Below are 13,015 nucleotides of genomic sequence, written 5' to 3' on the forward strand. Positions count from 1 at the left end.
AACAGGACCTGCTGTTTGTTCTCTTCTGCACCAACCTGATGAAACTATCACGTTTGAGCAAAGGCGTAGGGTATATGTCACATGGAATATTTATTGTGTAGTTTAGCTCTGAAAACATTATTAAAAGTATTGCTCCTTATTTGCTGTTCCAAATTGAAATCACAAATGTAATCAGCTACCAGCTTTTGTTGAACAGACGTCTGTATATTGCAGTAATGCATTAGTTACATGTAATGAGCTAGAATCACAGTTTTTGAGAACTCTGAGCTCTTTTTTGAGTTGATCTGTGCTTAGTGCCAGTCCCTTCTCACATTCTTTGCTCCCCTTTATGGTAGCATTTACAGTAAAGCCAAGAGAGGTTCATAAATTGATATTAAGTGTGTGGACAGCTTGTTATTTTTCTTTCCTAATGTTTCCAAAGAAATGTGAGATAAAGCAGATGAATATGCATTTAGTATGGTTTTTTTCTGCACTTACTGCACTTCTTTCAATGCCTTTTTATCAGTTTTGTTTCAATTTCAGTATATTAATCTGATACGTGTGTATCAGAGCATCTTTGTCATATCTATGAAACGGTTCTTTCTCAAATATCTAATCGCAGCAGAAACTAGGAAGGGTTTTCACACTTTTCTGTAGAATGTACGCACGCTGTGGAGAAAGACTTAACTTTCTAGAATAATGAAAGGGTTTAGACTGCATTATAGTCCGTGAGGCAGAAAATCAAAGCTGCTCTGACAGCCAGTTCTTTTCTGTATGATGAGAACAGAGAAACTGCTGTTGTGTATGAGCCAAAGGGTCTGCCTAGGCTGGTGTCCTGTCTCCAGTGGGGCCAGCCCTAAGCAGGAGCGTAGGATATAGCAAAAATAGGGCAAGCATATATTGTGCTGTGTAATAACTTCTCTTTCTGGTGCTTAGTCCGTAAGTCTGACCTCTCTTCCCAGGGCTGCCTGGTATCAGTGTAGAGCAAGTGAGTTCCTTCTGACAAAGATAAGTGCTCAACCTTGAGTATAGTCTCAAAGGTTGTGCTGCCAGCAACGCCAGGATGTGTTTTCAAGTCCTAAAACTGTAACAAGGGGACTCCACGTGGCTGTTCTTCCAAACAGAACAATTTAGGTGGAGGACTTGGAGGAATTCTGGAGATACAAGGCCAAATCCCAGTGGTTATTTATATTGTATGTGAGAAAAGCAAGCATGGGGGAGGGGGGAAGATGTCTTTTCCCAGCTCAGCAGTCTGGGGTGATATCAATGGAGGAGCATCACTCTGCGCTGTAACCTGGTCTGATCTGGAAGGTCAGGAAATCCACAAAGAGGATCATTGCTGCTTTGTATTGCAGTTCTGGAACTGGCAATAATTGTAACACCTTTCCTCTTAGCAGCAAGAGGCTGACAGCATAGGGACTGAAGACTTGTAAGGATGCAGTATACTCTCTTCTTGGGAAAACTCAGTCCTACAATTCTTAAAAAAACAAACACACGCACAAAAAAGTCCCTGCCTGCAGTGTCAAATTTGTTATGTGCTGGTGCCATGTTCTACTGACCACTGCTAGTGCAGTAGTTTGGTGTGCTAGAGTAACATTGCTGCTTTTACTTGGTTTTGGAAGCTCTCGAGCTTTTTCTCTCCCACAAGTCTCATGTTAATGTGTCTTTTATTCATGACATGGATTACTGTGAGACTTCTGAAAGATTGTTTAGAAATGGGAAAGGCTCAGAGCAGAGGAAGCTCCTCTTAGAGATATACTATCTTACACATCAAAAGAGCATAGATGAGAACGTACAAGGGACTGTAAAAGCCTCAGTTGGGAGGAGTTAGATAAACCCTCACCAATAACCTGCCTACATTAAACCTTTTCCAGAATGCATGAGCCTGAGAGATAAAGGGAGCTATAAAGGGTGAAGCAGCTAGTAGGGCACCAGCCCAAACTGCCCACAGCTCCTGAAAGGTCGTGGTCCAGGTTTGAAGAGGTGCTTTTAGAAGGAATCGTTATGGAGCCTGAGGAGTACAGACGGAGAGGTGAGTGATCCTCTGCTCTTGGAAATAGGTAGTATTTGCTTAAGGAGATCAACTGTTGTAGGGCTGGGAGCAGTACCCAAAATGAGAATGGGCTGTATACTCTATTTCCACGTGTCCTTGAGACTTAGATCTGCTGAGGCTGAGATGAAGTTGAGTTTAAATTTAGATTTAGAGTCAGTGGATGACTTAGGCTTTTTGGTCTTATACCTAAAATACCCTGGGAAAGCTGCAGAACTGTGATGCTGAATAAACTTGTGCTAAGGGGTTATGCACAGTGGCTATTCCCTGGCTGACCCCATGAAACGCCAGTGATACTGGCACGGTTCTGGAGATGGGGAGCAACCTTTGGTCTCAGGGCTGGAGGATATTGCCTAAAAAGTGGAGAAAAGGTGCGGAACTGGGCAGCTGTTTTCAGAGGATGCAAAGGGGGGTATGCTGTAATGACAGGGAAGCATGGGGCATTATGAAAATTTAATTTCTGTGAAGTGCAGTTTCAGTTAATTTGTAGGCCAGAAAAATCTATCCTCTCAGTCATAAAATCGTACCTGTACCATGATTGTATTTTAAAGGTATGTTTGAACTAATCAATCGTGATGCTGAAATAACCCTGTGAATCTGTTCTGTCCCCATGAAGCCTGTTCTAGAAGCCATGTCCCTACATTATTAGATGGGACAAGTAGGGTATAGGAGGAAGGTTAGTTCCTGTGGCTATCCTGGGAGCAGTATTCCAAGCACTATCCAATGCTAGTGACAGATTGCCTGAAGTGCTAGAACTGCTAGTTAGTTTTCCTGCAATCTAAACACAAAGCACTGCTTTGGCTCTTCCAGGGAAAGAGATGGTGGATTACATTTGCCAGTACCTGAGCAATGTGAGAGAGAGACGGGTAACTCCTGATGTTCAGCCAGGTTACATGAGAGCCCAGTTGCCGGATTCTGCCCCAGTGGACCCAGACAGCTGGGAAAACATCTTTGGAGACATAGAGAAGATTATTATGCCAGGGGTAAGAAATAAAAGTATAATAATGGCAGGAGAAAGCCATTATTACCTGGGGTGAGCATCAAATCCTGGGAGTGCACAGGTTCTGCAGAACACTTATATAAATAAAAGTAAAGGACCCAAAATGCAGGGTAAGTCTTATAGACATTAGGTCCATGGAAGGATTCTGGAGATTACTGTTGTGTTCCTAACTACGGTTTTAGGGGATAGACTGAATGCATTTTTGAAGTATTTTATACATTAAGAATAGCTCGTGTTTACTTAGAGGGAAAAAAATATTTTCTGACACTGGTGAATTCAGCTTCACAAGGCCCCTACCTGCTGAACTGCATCATCTCAATTTCAGAGATATGGAAACTCAGGCACAGCAAGATGAAACATCTCTTGCCCAAGGTCATGTACATATAAAACTTTTCTCCTGCTCTTTGAATGTAAAGGTCTCCTTCCTCCTGTACATAAATAGTGTGGATTCTGCTAAGGGAGTTCATATTACCTAATTAAATGCATTATGTAAGAAGCTGTTTCAAAGTCTATTTCAAAATTTTCTTTATAGATGTTTGCAGAAACTTGGTCTGATGTAGGAGAGGTATTCACATTAAACATGCTTACGCTGGCGTCCCACACACAAGCTCCTTCAGGTATATAGAGGGCGCTATATAATTGTAAATTGTTCTGTGTAGCTAAGGGTAAGCTGTTGTTCGACGAAATGAATGAGAGCAACTTTGTTGCTAGGATTGCCCTTATAAAGATAAATATTTCGATAAATATTTCTGACTCTGTTGTGTAATGTTCAAAAGACCATTCTTTCCTGTTCAGATTCTTTGTCTGCCTGTTTAATTCAGATAAATGCTTTTGCTATAATTTGGAATTTATCTAATAACGACACAGCGTTATCATTTGCTAGTGCTGCATTCCTGCTGATATTATCTCTGTAGCTTTCTTCTAGCAAATCTATAATTGCACATATTATGTTGCTGTAATCCTTTTCCATCACTTTAAACAGATGCTAATCACTACATCTCATGCAGAATTTTGTAACATTTTCAGACTTAACTTCTAGATGATTTTGTTCTAGGTAGTCCATTGGCAAAGTCCACACATGCATGCCTACTTTCCAGCTCTTACTTCCTGGCCCTCACTTCTTGGAGATATGTTGGCTGATGCAATTAACTGCTTGGGATTCACATGGGTAAATTTTTTTTTTGTTATTTTAGATATTCATATCTCATGTGCATTATGCAGGAGCAGGTAATAGTCATTCTTTCTTCTTCTGTGAGTTAGTATAATTATTTAACCAACTGTACATCATTTGCATAAATGAAAAATGTCACTTGGGAAAAAGGGAATATATAAGAGCAAACATTGCCTAGTAGTAAGAGGTGAATGAAGAAAATATATCACTAGAAATGTGTGTTTTCTAAATCTTTGTACATCCCACTGTGAACATTGTTCCTTGACCCACAAGTACTGCAGGCAATAAAGCAGCCACCATCCATGACTGCAGGCTAGGCTGGGCTCCATTCCAGTTTTCCTGCTCCTTTGAGAGAATACATTTCCTATTTTTCCTCTTCTGAAAATAATTGTCTGGTGGCCTGTCCCAGAATACCTCGAGTATTTTGTGTCCACCTGCAGCAGCTGCACAGGACTGCTTGGTTATGACTCTACATACCTCTGTAGCATTCTGAAGCCAATGCTTTCCCCAGTGGTGAAGCTGCCCAGATTTTTAGGTGCATGTCTCAGTGTAAGGAAGTAGTAGAATCTCATAAACCTGTAAGAAATTGATGGTTATGGCCTCCATGAAGTTGTATCAGATTAGCTTATTGTGTACACACAAACGTCCATTTCCATTCCCTCAATCTAATTTTGATAGACTTCTGTTAAGTTTGCAATGTAAATGGATTCTTTTCTAAGTGGAAAGCTGGACACTGCAGAACGGCTTTAATCTTTCTTTTGCCACTCTTCAAAAAGCCTCCCTTAACTCTCAGTTGGAAGACAGATCTGTGCCCTTTCTCTTTAGGGACCAAGAGCATGTATGTGTGTGGTGAATTGCAGTTCCATGATTGAGTCTCAGATGGCTCATTGTGATTGTTTTTAATGACTCTAAAATTATTGATAGTTTAGAAGCTCAATACTGAGGTGATGCAGGTAATCTGGAGAGAGCATTTTAAGGAGGCTGGTCAGAGTGTCTGTATTTGGTGTTCCAAGAGAGCAACTAGCGATGAGCAAGGCACCTGGAGCTCACCCTCAACTGCAACCTTAGAGGAGAGGTCAGTATTACAGAACTCGCCAAACAACACAGTTTTTATTACAAAAGCATGTGGTGTGGGCCATAGTATTACAGAATTAGCTGCTTATACATCCAATGCTACAAAGCTTATCGTCTGCCTTTGTTGCACCTAGGTGAGATTCCCCCAAGGCAATTAAAAAGTGTTAATAGCTATTAATTAAAATGTGATATGTGGTTTAATCTAAGGGTTTTACGCCTACTGTGTTTGCAGGGTTAATTACAGCCTGATTTCCACACCCCCCCCCCCCCTTGCCTTCCCCCCGCAGGCCTCCAGTCCAGCCTGTACAGAACTGGAAATGAATGTGATGGATTGGTTAGCTAAAATGCTGGGCCTTCCAGATAAATTTCTGCACCACCATCCCAACAGTGTGGGCGGAGGAGTATTACAGGTAGGGAAGAGCAGAGGTGGCCTCATCAACATTTTGTTTTCACTCAAGTGCATTTCCCTCTGGGTGATTAGTTTTCCTGGAGGCAAAACCAAGGTTTGCTCTATGGGTCTGAATAGAGACAAATCCCAATTTGACATTACTTTCCCAAATGTTAGTATTAAATATAAAAGATTATAGAATAGGGATTGCTACTGCTTTTAGTCCTAATTGTGTTATGGGTGAGGAGCAGCTACTCTTGTGGCCTGCCTTAAGAGACTGAGATTTGGTTTCTTCAGTCTGTTTCACATAATCAAATTAGTCACTGAAGTGATTCTTACATAGTTACAGAAGGAATCCTTGTCACTGTCCTTCTGCCAGCAGTCCTTAGCCACACAAGAAATTATTCTTCCCTTTTTCTCATGTCTACTTTGTGTCTCTGAGAGTTGCAAGACCACGGCCTGAACCTTTACTTCCTTTCATGAGGCCCAAACAAGTATCCCCTGGAATCAGTGCTGAGGCTCTCTGTTCTTATAAGGAGCTTTGCTCAGGTTTGTAATTTTTATGGGAGATACTACATTTCAGCTGTATGAGAACAAAAGGAAAACGTGATTTGTTTACACACACACACACCCCCGACTTGGTCCACCACGTTACAAATACACAGCAGTTAAAAGGCTTTATTTTTTGTTGCTGGCCCAGAGAGGTTCTCCTCAGGTAGTGACTTTCCCCTCCATCCTACTAGAAATGGCAGTAGAAATAAAAGGGGGTGGGCAGCTGAGCACTTCTATGACTTCATTAAAGACATGACAAAATAGCAATGAAATAGCAATATGTTGTAGTAAATGAGCAATGTCTTTGCAGAGCACTGTGAGTGAATCAACCTTGGTTGCACTGCTAGCAGCAAGGAAAAACAAAGTTCTGGAGATGAAGCTTTCTGAGCCAGACGCTGATGAGTCCTCACTCAATTCTCGCCTCATTGCTTATGCATCTGATCAAGTAGGTTCTTATGGTTACAACGAAAACAAATTCACTTGTGCTGTCTCACCCAGACTATACAATGTGAACTTGCTTTTCTGTACTAAAATTAAAACACAAACATGAATGCCTCACAAGCATGAACAAATCCCTCTAACGTTGCCTTCTGCAGATGGGGAAACGAAATCAGTGTGCGATGAGGTTTTGTAGGATCCCAACAGTCCTTGAAAGACTGTTTCACGTGACTTGTCATTTCTGCACTTCCTTCCTGTTTTCACAAAGCCTTACTCGAATAACTAGGTGCTGATCTCATGCTGCTTCAGCTCCTCTTTCTTCACAGCCTCCCTCAACTCAGAGACAGGCATGCTCAGGGTGTTACCTCAGTGCTGTTCCTGATTGTAGGTCTCCACTCTAGGCCTCTGTGCTTGTTCTTGGAGGAAACACCTACACAGTACTGTGACCCTGCTTGCAAACCTGCTCTGCCCTTGGACTCCTGAACTGAACAATTGTATTGCCCTGTGAAAACTGCAACAGGAGAGGCACTCATGCTGGTTCTCTCAGAATAACTAAAAAGGTTTTTTTTCTTGTGATGGGTTTTAGTCTGCCGCAGCCCAGAAGTAGGCACACTTCAGGGGTTTTTATCTTCTTATGGTAGAGAGGAGGGAATACTGAGGCTAATCCATTTCTAGAGGGTCCTTTAAGATCAGAGTTTTGATAAATGGCCCTCCAAACACAAGGTTAGGATGCCTATTATTACATTTTAGAGATGAGTACCCAAATAAATTGAGCGCATGCATTCCTTGGAATTACAGTGTATTATTTCTTTTAGTTATTCACAAAGAAGAAACTTTCAGCCTTGTATTAATATGGATTATAATAAGGATTTTTTTCTCTGCTTTTCTTGCCACCACTGTCTTTTGTAAGGTCATAACCTAACACAGCTGTTCAGCCTCAGAGCTTGCCTTCTTATTGTTTTTTGGTTTGTTTTTTTTTTAAAGGCACATTCTTCTGTAGAAAAGGCTGGCCTGATTTCTCTTGTGAAGATGAAATTTCTGCCTGTGGATGAGAACTTTTCCCTCAGAGGTGAAACTTTGAAGAAGGCCATTGCAGAAGACAGAAAGGCAGGCCTGGTGCCAGTCTTTGTATGTTCAGCTTTCTGGTTGGGGGTATTCACATAGTGCTGTATTCTTAATGTCACCATAAAATTACATCTGAAATGTTTCTTATTGTGTTAAAATACATTAGCTGAATGTTAAAAATTATACAAGAATTTGTTTTATAAAACAAAAAATCATAGTATCATTTCAACTGTATACGATAGCCTCTCCACTTCTAGTGTTGCATCCATTTATTTAAAAAAATGCCATCTTAACCAGTTTGTTTTCTTCTAGGTTTGTGCGACTTTGGGAACAACTGGTGTCTGTGCTTTTGACAATCTCTCAGAACTGGGTCCAATTTGTAAGTGTTTTTTTCTCCTGATTTTAGCGATGATAGCACAGAAAAGATAGTATGAGATTTTTTCATGTCAAAACCAAGGAGAGCAGAAACACTAATCAGCCAAGTTTTTCAGATGTCTCAAAGATTGGTGGAATCAGCATAAGACTTTGCCGTGATTTCTGTAAGATTTAGATTAGGATGCTAATATACATTATATTCAAGACAGATTACATTTGTTAACTGATTAATCTTTCATGTGGTTATTCAGGGAATACAGACTGTACAGGAAAGAGCACAGTACTGTTGTAGGATGAGTACATTAAATATTTAACTTAGCAAAGGAGTTTTGAAGGTAGTGTTGGGTAGGACATCCTTTGTTGCCACCAGTGCAATAGGTATATTTGACATGGTTGTAGATTATACTCCAGCATAAATTCTGACAAGTAGCCGCTGAAGACCTGCGGCACTTTCTCTTATGGGTTGGAGAGCGGTTTCTACCTCTTCGTCCTTTTTGCTTGCCACCGTGTCTTAATTCTAGCTTTGCACAACTATGTTGTACTGGCGAATTTCGCTTAATAAAACGGCAGGTGACAGAGATCAAATGTTAAAAAAAACCTCACTCATGAAATACGGAATAGTGAATTTTGTTACAGAGTCCATCTGATTTCAGCACTATCCTATATTTTGTGGTTCTGAATCCACAGCTTTAGAGTAAAACTATACTGTCAGTTGTTTGTTTTGCTTGTGATTTTGTTGCAGCCTGTCCACCACCTGCAAAAACCTGCACCTAGGTGAGATTGAGCATGTACTTTGATTCCTTATGTCCCTTATATAACAACAATTTCAATTCCAACAGGCGATGCTGAGGGACTCTGGCTTCACATTGATGCTGCATATGCAGGAACAGCATTTGTATGTCCTGAATTTCGATTTTTCTTGGATGGAATTGAATATGCAGATTCATTTACTTTTAACCCTTCTAAATGGATGATGGTTCATTTTGACTGCACTGGATTTTGGTGAGTAAAGGCAAAACACAACAACAAAAGGTTAACATGCAAATTGCAAAGTGTTTCTCTGCACAATTCTTTGCTAAATACAGTTCATTCTACAATTGATAGGGTTCAAGACAAATACAAGTTACATCAAACCTTCAGTGTTAACCCTGTCTACCTCAGACATCCCAATTCAGGAGCTGCTGTTGATTTCATGGTAAGTTATTTGAGTTTATACTTTAAATTGCCTATAAAATGTTCAAACAGAATGTGAAATTCCTCATACTCTGGAGTCTGCTTATCTTATAGCTGGTCTTATTACATAAAAGCATAAAATCAATTATACTGAGATCCTAATGCAGGTTAAATAGTAAAACTTTGAAGTGAGCCCTGGTTATCAAAATTAATTATAAAATTTCTTTCAGATATAGAGATTGAAGTACTAAGATTTTTACACAGATGGGGATCCAGCGTTGCCGCCTTAGTTAGAAGGGGGATTTCTGTGCATCGTGTTGCTGAAGTATTTCCTACTGATGGCATTTTGGCTGGTTTTCTTGGATCTCTGATATGTAATAAAAAAGAGAAAGCAGTGAGCAATGGAAACACCGCACTCTGAAATAGCAGTAGAATGGATTATGGTTTTCTTCAGATTAAGGTATTCATAGGAGTGCTAAAGGGGCATTTCACTTTAGTTCCATCTTACAGCAGATTTCAGTCCAGTAAAACAAAAGAATATTCACTGCCAATGGTTTCTGCTATGATCTCATCCTAGTCCTGAAAAGATAATTGTTTTCTTGAAATCAATAGTGCTTTTCATTAGAGAATAAGTGTGTGTGAGAGGGGGGGAAAATATATCAATGAGTCCCTCTTGTGGTTAAACAGGACCCTGCACCTAATTGTGTTGCTCCCTGGCAGTATTCCTTCACAAGTTTGTCACTCTGTTCCATGCTGTAGGTGTTACTTCCTCTGGAAGGTTCTACCCCTATATCAACTCTCACTGTTTATAGTTGATTTGGGAAAACGTTCAGGATGGCACTTAAATAAGCAAATTAAAGGAACTGAAGTGAGCACTCCAGAACTGAAGTGTGAATGGACATATCTTAAATTGATAATGCTCTTCAAATGCAAAAAGGTTTTGTTATTAGCTGGTAATTAACTAAAATTTATAAGCATATCTAGGCCATAGGTTAAGGGGAATAGCCAAAATCTTAGTTCTGCAAGTAACTGAAAAGTATGTAGACATAGTGTTTCTTTCATGGCTATTTCCTAGGCTTAGCAGATTTTCAGTAGTAAGAAATTATTTCTGTCAACAGAGACTTCTGACCTGAGGCTGAAGCAACAGCCGTAGCAGTGTAAGGGGATGCTTCTTTCTGTTCTTGTTGCACTCACTGATCCACCATTGTGTTTTCACAGCACTGGCAAATTCCGTTGAGTCGTCGATTTCGTTCTTTGAAGCTGTGGTTTGTGATTCGTTCGTTTGGGGTGAAAAAGCTTCAAGCTCATGTCCGCCATGTATGTGCATTAACAATGCAAGCATAAATGTATTATGTTCATTTACTGGAATCTGAGTTTAATAAAATCAGTGATGCAAAGATGAGTGACAGAAATCCTCCCACACACATAGCTTGCATGTGAACACTAAATGCATGCTGATTTTACTCTTAAGTAATCTGTAAAGATTCACTGTGTAGACAAAACATTCCCTGTACCCTCTTAGAAGCAATAGGCAATGGAAAGCGACTCAGTAAGTCAATGCCTTCTGCACATTACTGAGTACTGATCTGTAGAAGCTTTCTTTGAGGCAAAGTGGCAGCTGTTTGGGAGGCAGGCTGTGACGGGTGGCTGAACCCATTGCTATGAAAATTTACAGGCTTAAGTCTTTGATGGAGTGTAAATACAAGGGATCATACTGTGGATCAACAGTTGTCACAAAAGGACTCTAATCTGAGAAGGCACATTCTGTTTTCAAACCATCTTCTAGAAAATTCCTATGTGTAGTCCAGTTACTCTTGTTCATTGTCAAGGGTTTGGGCAAATAGAGACTGACTAAAATTCTCAGCTTTGTCACTCGTCTGTTTCCTACCACTCATGCATTGGAATGATGTGTTTTAGTAAGGAAAGGAATTCTTTTTAATTACTTAATTGAGTGTCTTACAGTGGGTTTGTGACAAACCAATACATAACTACTTTTTTTCCTTAATTACAGGGTACTGAAACAGCAAAATTCTTTGAATCACTGGTTAGAAGTGATCCACTCTTTGAAATTCCTGCCAAGAGACATCTCGGACTGGTTGTATTTCGTCTAAAGGTAAAGATCGGGCCTTTTGCATGTCTTTTTGGAATGAATTGACCACAGCTAGTTTCTCCCCAGACATTAAGAACTGTGAATAGACTTTCATGTAAGAATTTTCAGTGCTGGAATTCTTAGAAATGTCTGGATGTCACTGGAAATTCTAACTATAGTATTTTTTTCTTTCTTACTCATATTTAAAACAGGGTCCCAACTGGCTGACAGAAAAACTCCTGAAAGAACTAAGCAGTTCTGGCAGGCTCTTCCTTATTCCAGCAACCATTCATGACAAGTTCATCATTCGCTTTACTGTAACATCTCAGTTCACAACCAGGGAAGATATTCTGCAAGACTGGAACATCATTCAACACACTGCAGCCCAGATTGTTAGCCAGAATTATGGGTTGCACTGCATCAATTCTGGTGATGGGGCAAGAATCCCTAATATGATAGTTAAACCTAGTTCTGATGCCATTAGTAGTGCTTCTCAGCTTTATCTGGATGGAGAAAAATGCAAAACACCTTCCAGAAAAATAGTAGTTCAGCCTAAAAAGTTAGTAGCGAGTCCCAGTACGTGTGTGATTAGTCAACAAGTGAAAGGTCAAGGGGAGCCTCTAGATGACTGTTTTCCAGAAAACGTCCAAGATGTTACCAAACATAAGTTAACATCTTTTTTATTCAATTATTTATCTGTTCAAGGCAAGAGAAAGGCAGCACGTTCCCTTAGCTGCAACAGTGTGCCAATGACTGGTGGTCTCGAGCAATGTAACCCCAAAGCAGCAGCCACTGACAAGGCGTCTCATGGAAATGCCAGAATTCTTTCCAGGCTGCCTGAAGAGGTGATGATGCTCAAAAAAAGTGCCTTCAAAAAACTAATTAAGTTCTACAGTGTCCCAAGCTTTCCAGAGTGTAGCATTCAGTGCGGCCTTCAGCTGCCTTGTTGTCCTCTGCAAGCCATTGTTTAACACGTAAGAGAGATTGGTCCTTAAGACCTCATCAGGTAGAAAGAGAACCAAAGTTTGCTTATTCATATACAATACTACATGTTATTTTGTTCAATATGTAAGCAATGGCAGTGACCACTGAGAAAATACTTGTGCTTTTACTGGTGGAAACCTTGTGTATTTATAGATTAAAATATCAAATAAATCTTGTAGGCATGTAACACGAAACCCTGTTGTGTAGACTGTGGTAAAGAAAATGCCGATTTCTGCCTTATCAGTCCTGGTAATGGACAGTTTCTAGCTGATAGGCTAGAACCATTTTGACAAAATATGCTGGCCTCAGTGGGGGGTAAACAATTTAGCTCTCTATTTGCACCACTGATTTTCTTTTTAATACCTTGATTTAAACTCTCTAGACTGCTGTGAGGACCTGTGTGTGCAGACAATGCCAACATCAATCCTGAACTGTGCAAAAAGAAGGCTGTAACAGCTCTAAAAGATTTTGCTGTATTAGGGCAATTTTAAAACTCCCCAAGTTTAAACACAGCAGCCCTGCCATTCCATCTGTGCTAATCAGCTACTGTGCACAGGAGGCTTTATGCAACCATGCAACCTGTGGCCTTTCTCAGCATTACCTAAGGTCTGTAAATCACAAGGGCCTGAGGAAGGAGAGGAGGAACGGTATTTCACCCTTTCTCATTACAGAAGAAT

At 40.3% G+C, this 13,015-nt stretch overlaps 1 protein-coding gene across 1 annotated transcript; it reads left to right on the plus strand.

Annotated features, from left to right (window-relative positions):
- Positions 1-1,868: 1,868 nt before the first annotated feature.
- Positions 1,869-12,529, plus strand: HDC (histidine decarboxylase). Its single transcript, XM_075100465.1, has 12 exons — positions 1,869-2,011; positions 2,840-3,012; positions 4,084-4,197; positions 5,562-5,684; positions 6,525-6,659; positions 7,637-7,780; positions 8,030-8,096; positions 8,932-9,094; positions 9,197-9,287; positions 10,484-10,582; positions 11,277-11,378; positions 11,567-12,529. The coding sequence occupies exons 1-12, from the start codon at positions 1,984-1,986 to the stop codon at positions 12,323-12,325; spliced, it is 1,998 nt and encodes a 665-aa protein (XP_074956566.1). The 5' UTR covers positions 1,869-1,983; the 3' UTR covers positions 12,326-12,529.
- Positions 12,530-13,015: the final 486 nt, after the last annotated feature.

This window comes from Phalacrocorax aristotelis, chromosome 7 (genome assembly GCF_949628215.1).
Source record: "Phalacrocorax aristotelis chromosome 7, bGulAri2.1, whole genome shotgun sequence".
NCBI lineage: Eukaryota > Metazoa > Chordata > Aves > Suliformes > Phalacrocoracidae > Phalacrocorax > Phalacrocorax aristotelis.

Excerpts from the sequence above, each read along its gene's own strand:
- HDC (XM_075100465.1), top strand. The coding sequence starts at position 1,984 with ATGGAGCCTGAGGAGTACAGACGGAGAG. Across the intron at positions 3,013-4,083 it reads AGAAGATTATTATGCCAGGG|GTAGTCCATTGGCAAAGTCC; the intron begins GTAAGAAATAAA and ends ATTTTGTTCTAG. Across the intron at positions 9,095-9,196 it reads TTTGACTGCACTGGATTTTG|GGTTCAAGACAAATACAAGT; the intron begins GTGAGTAAAGGC and ends TACAATTGATAG.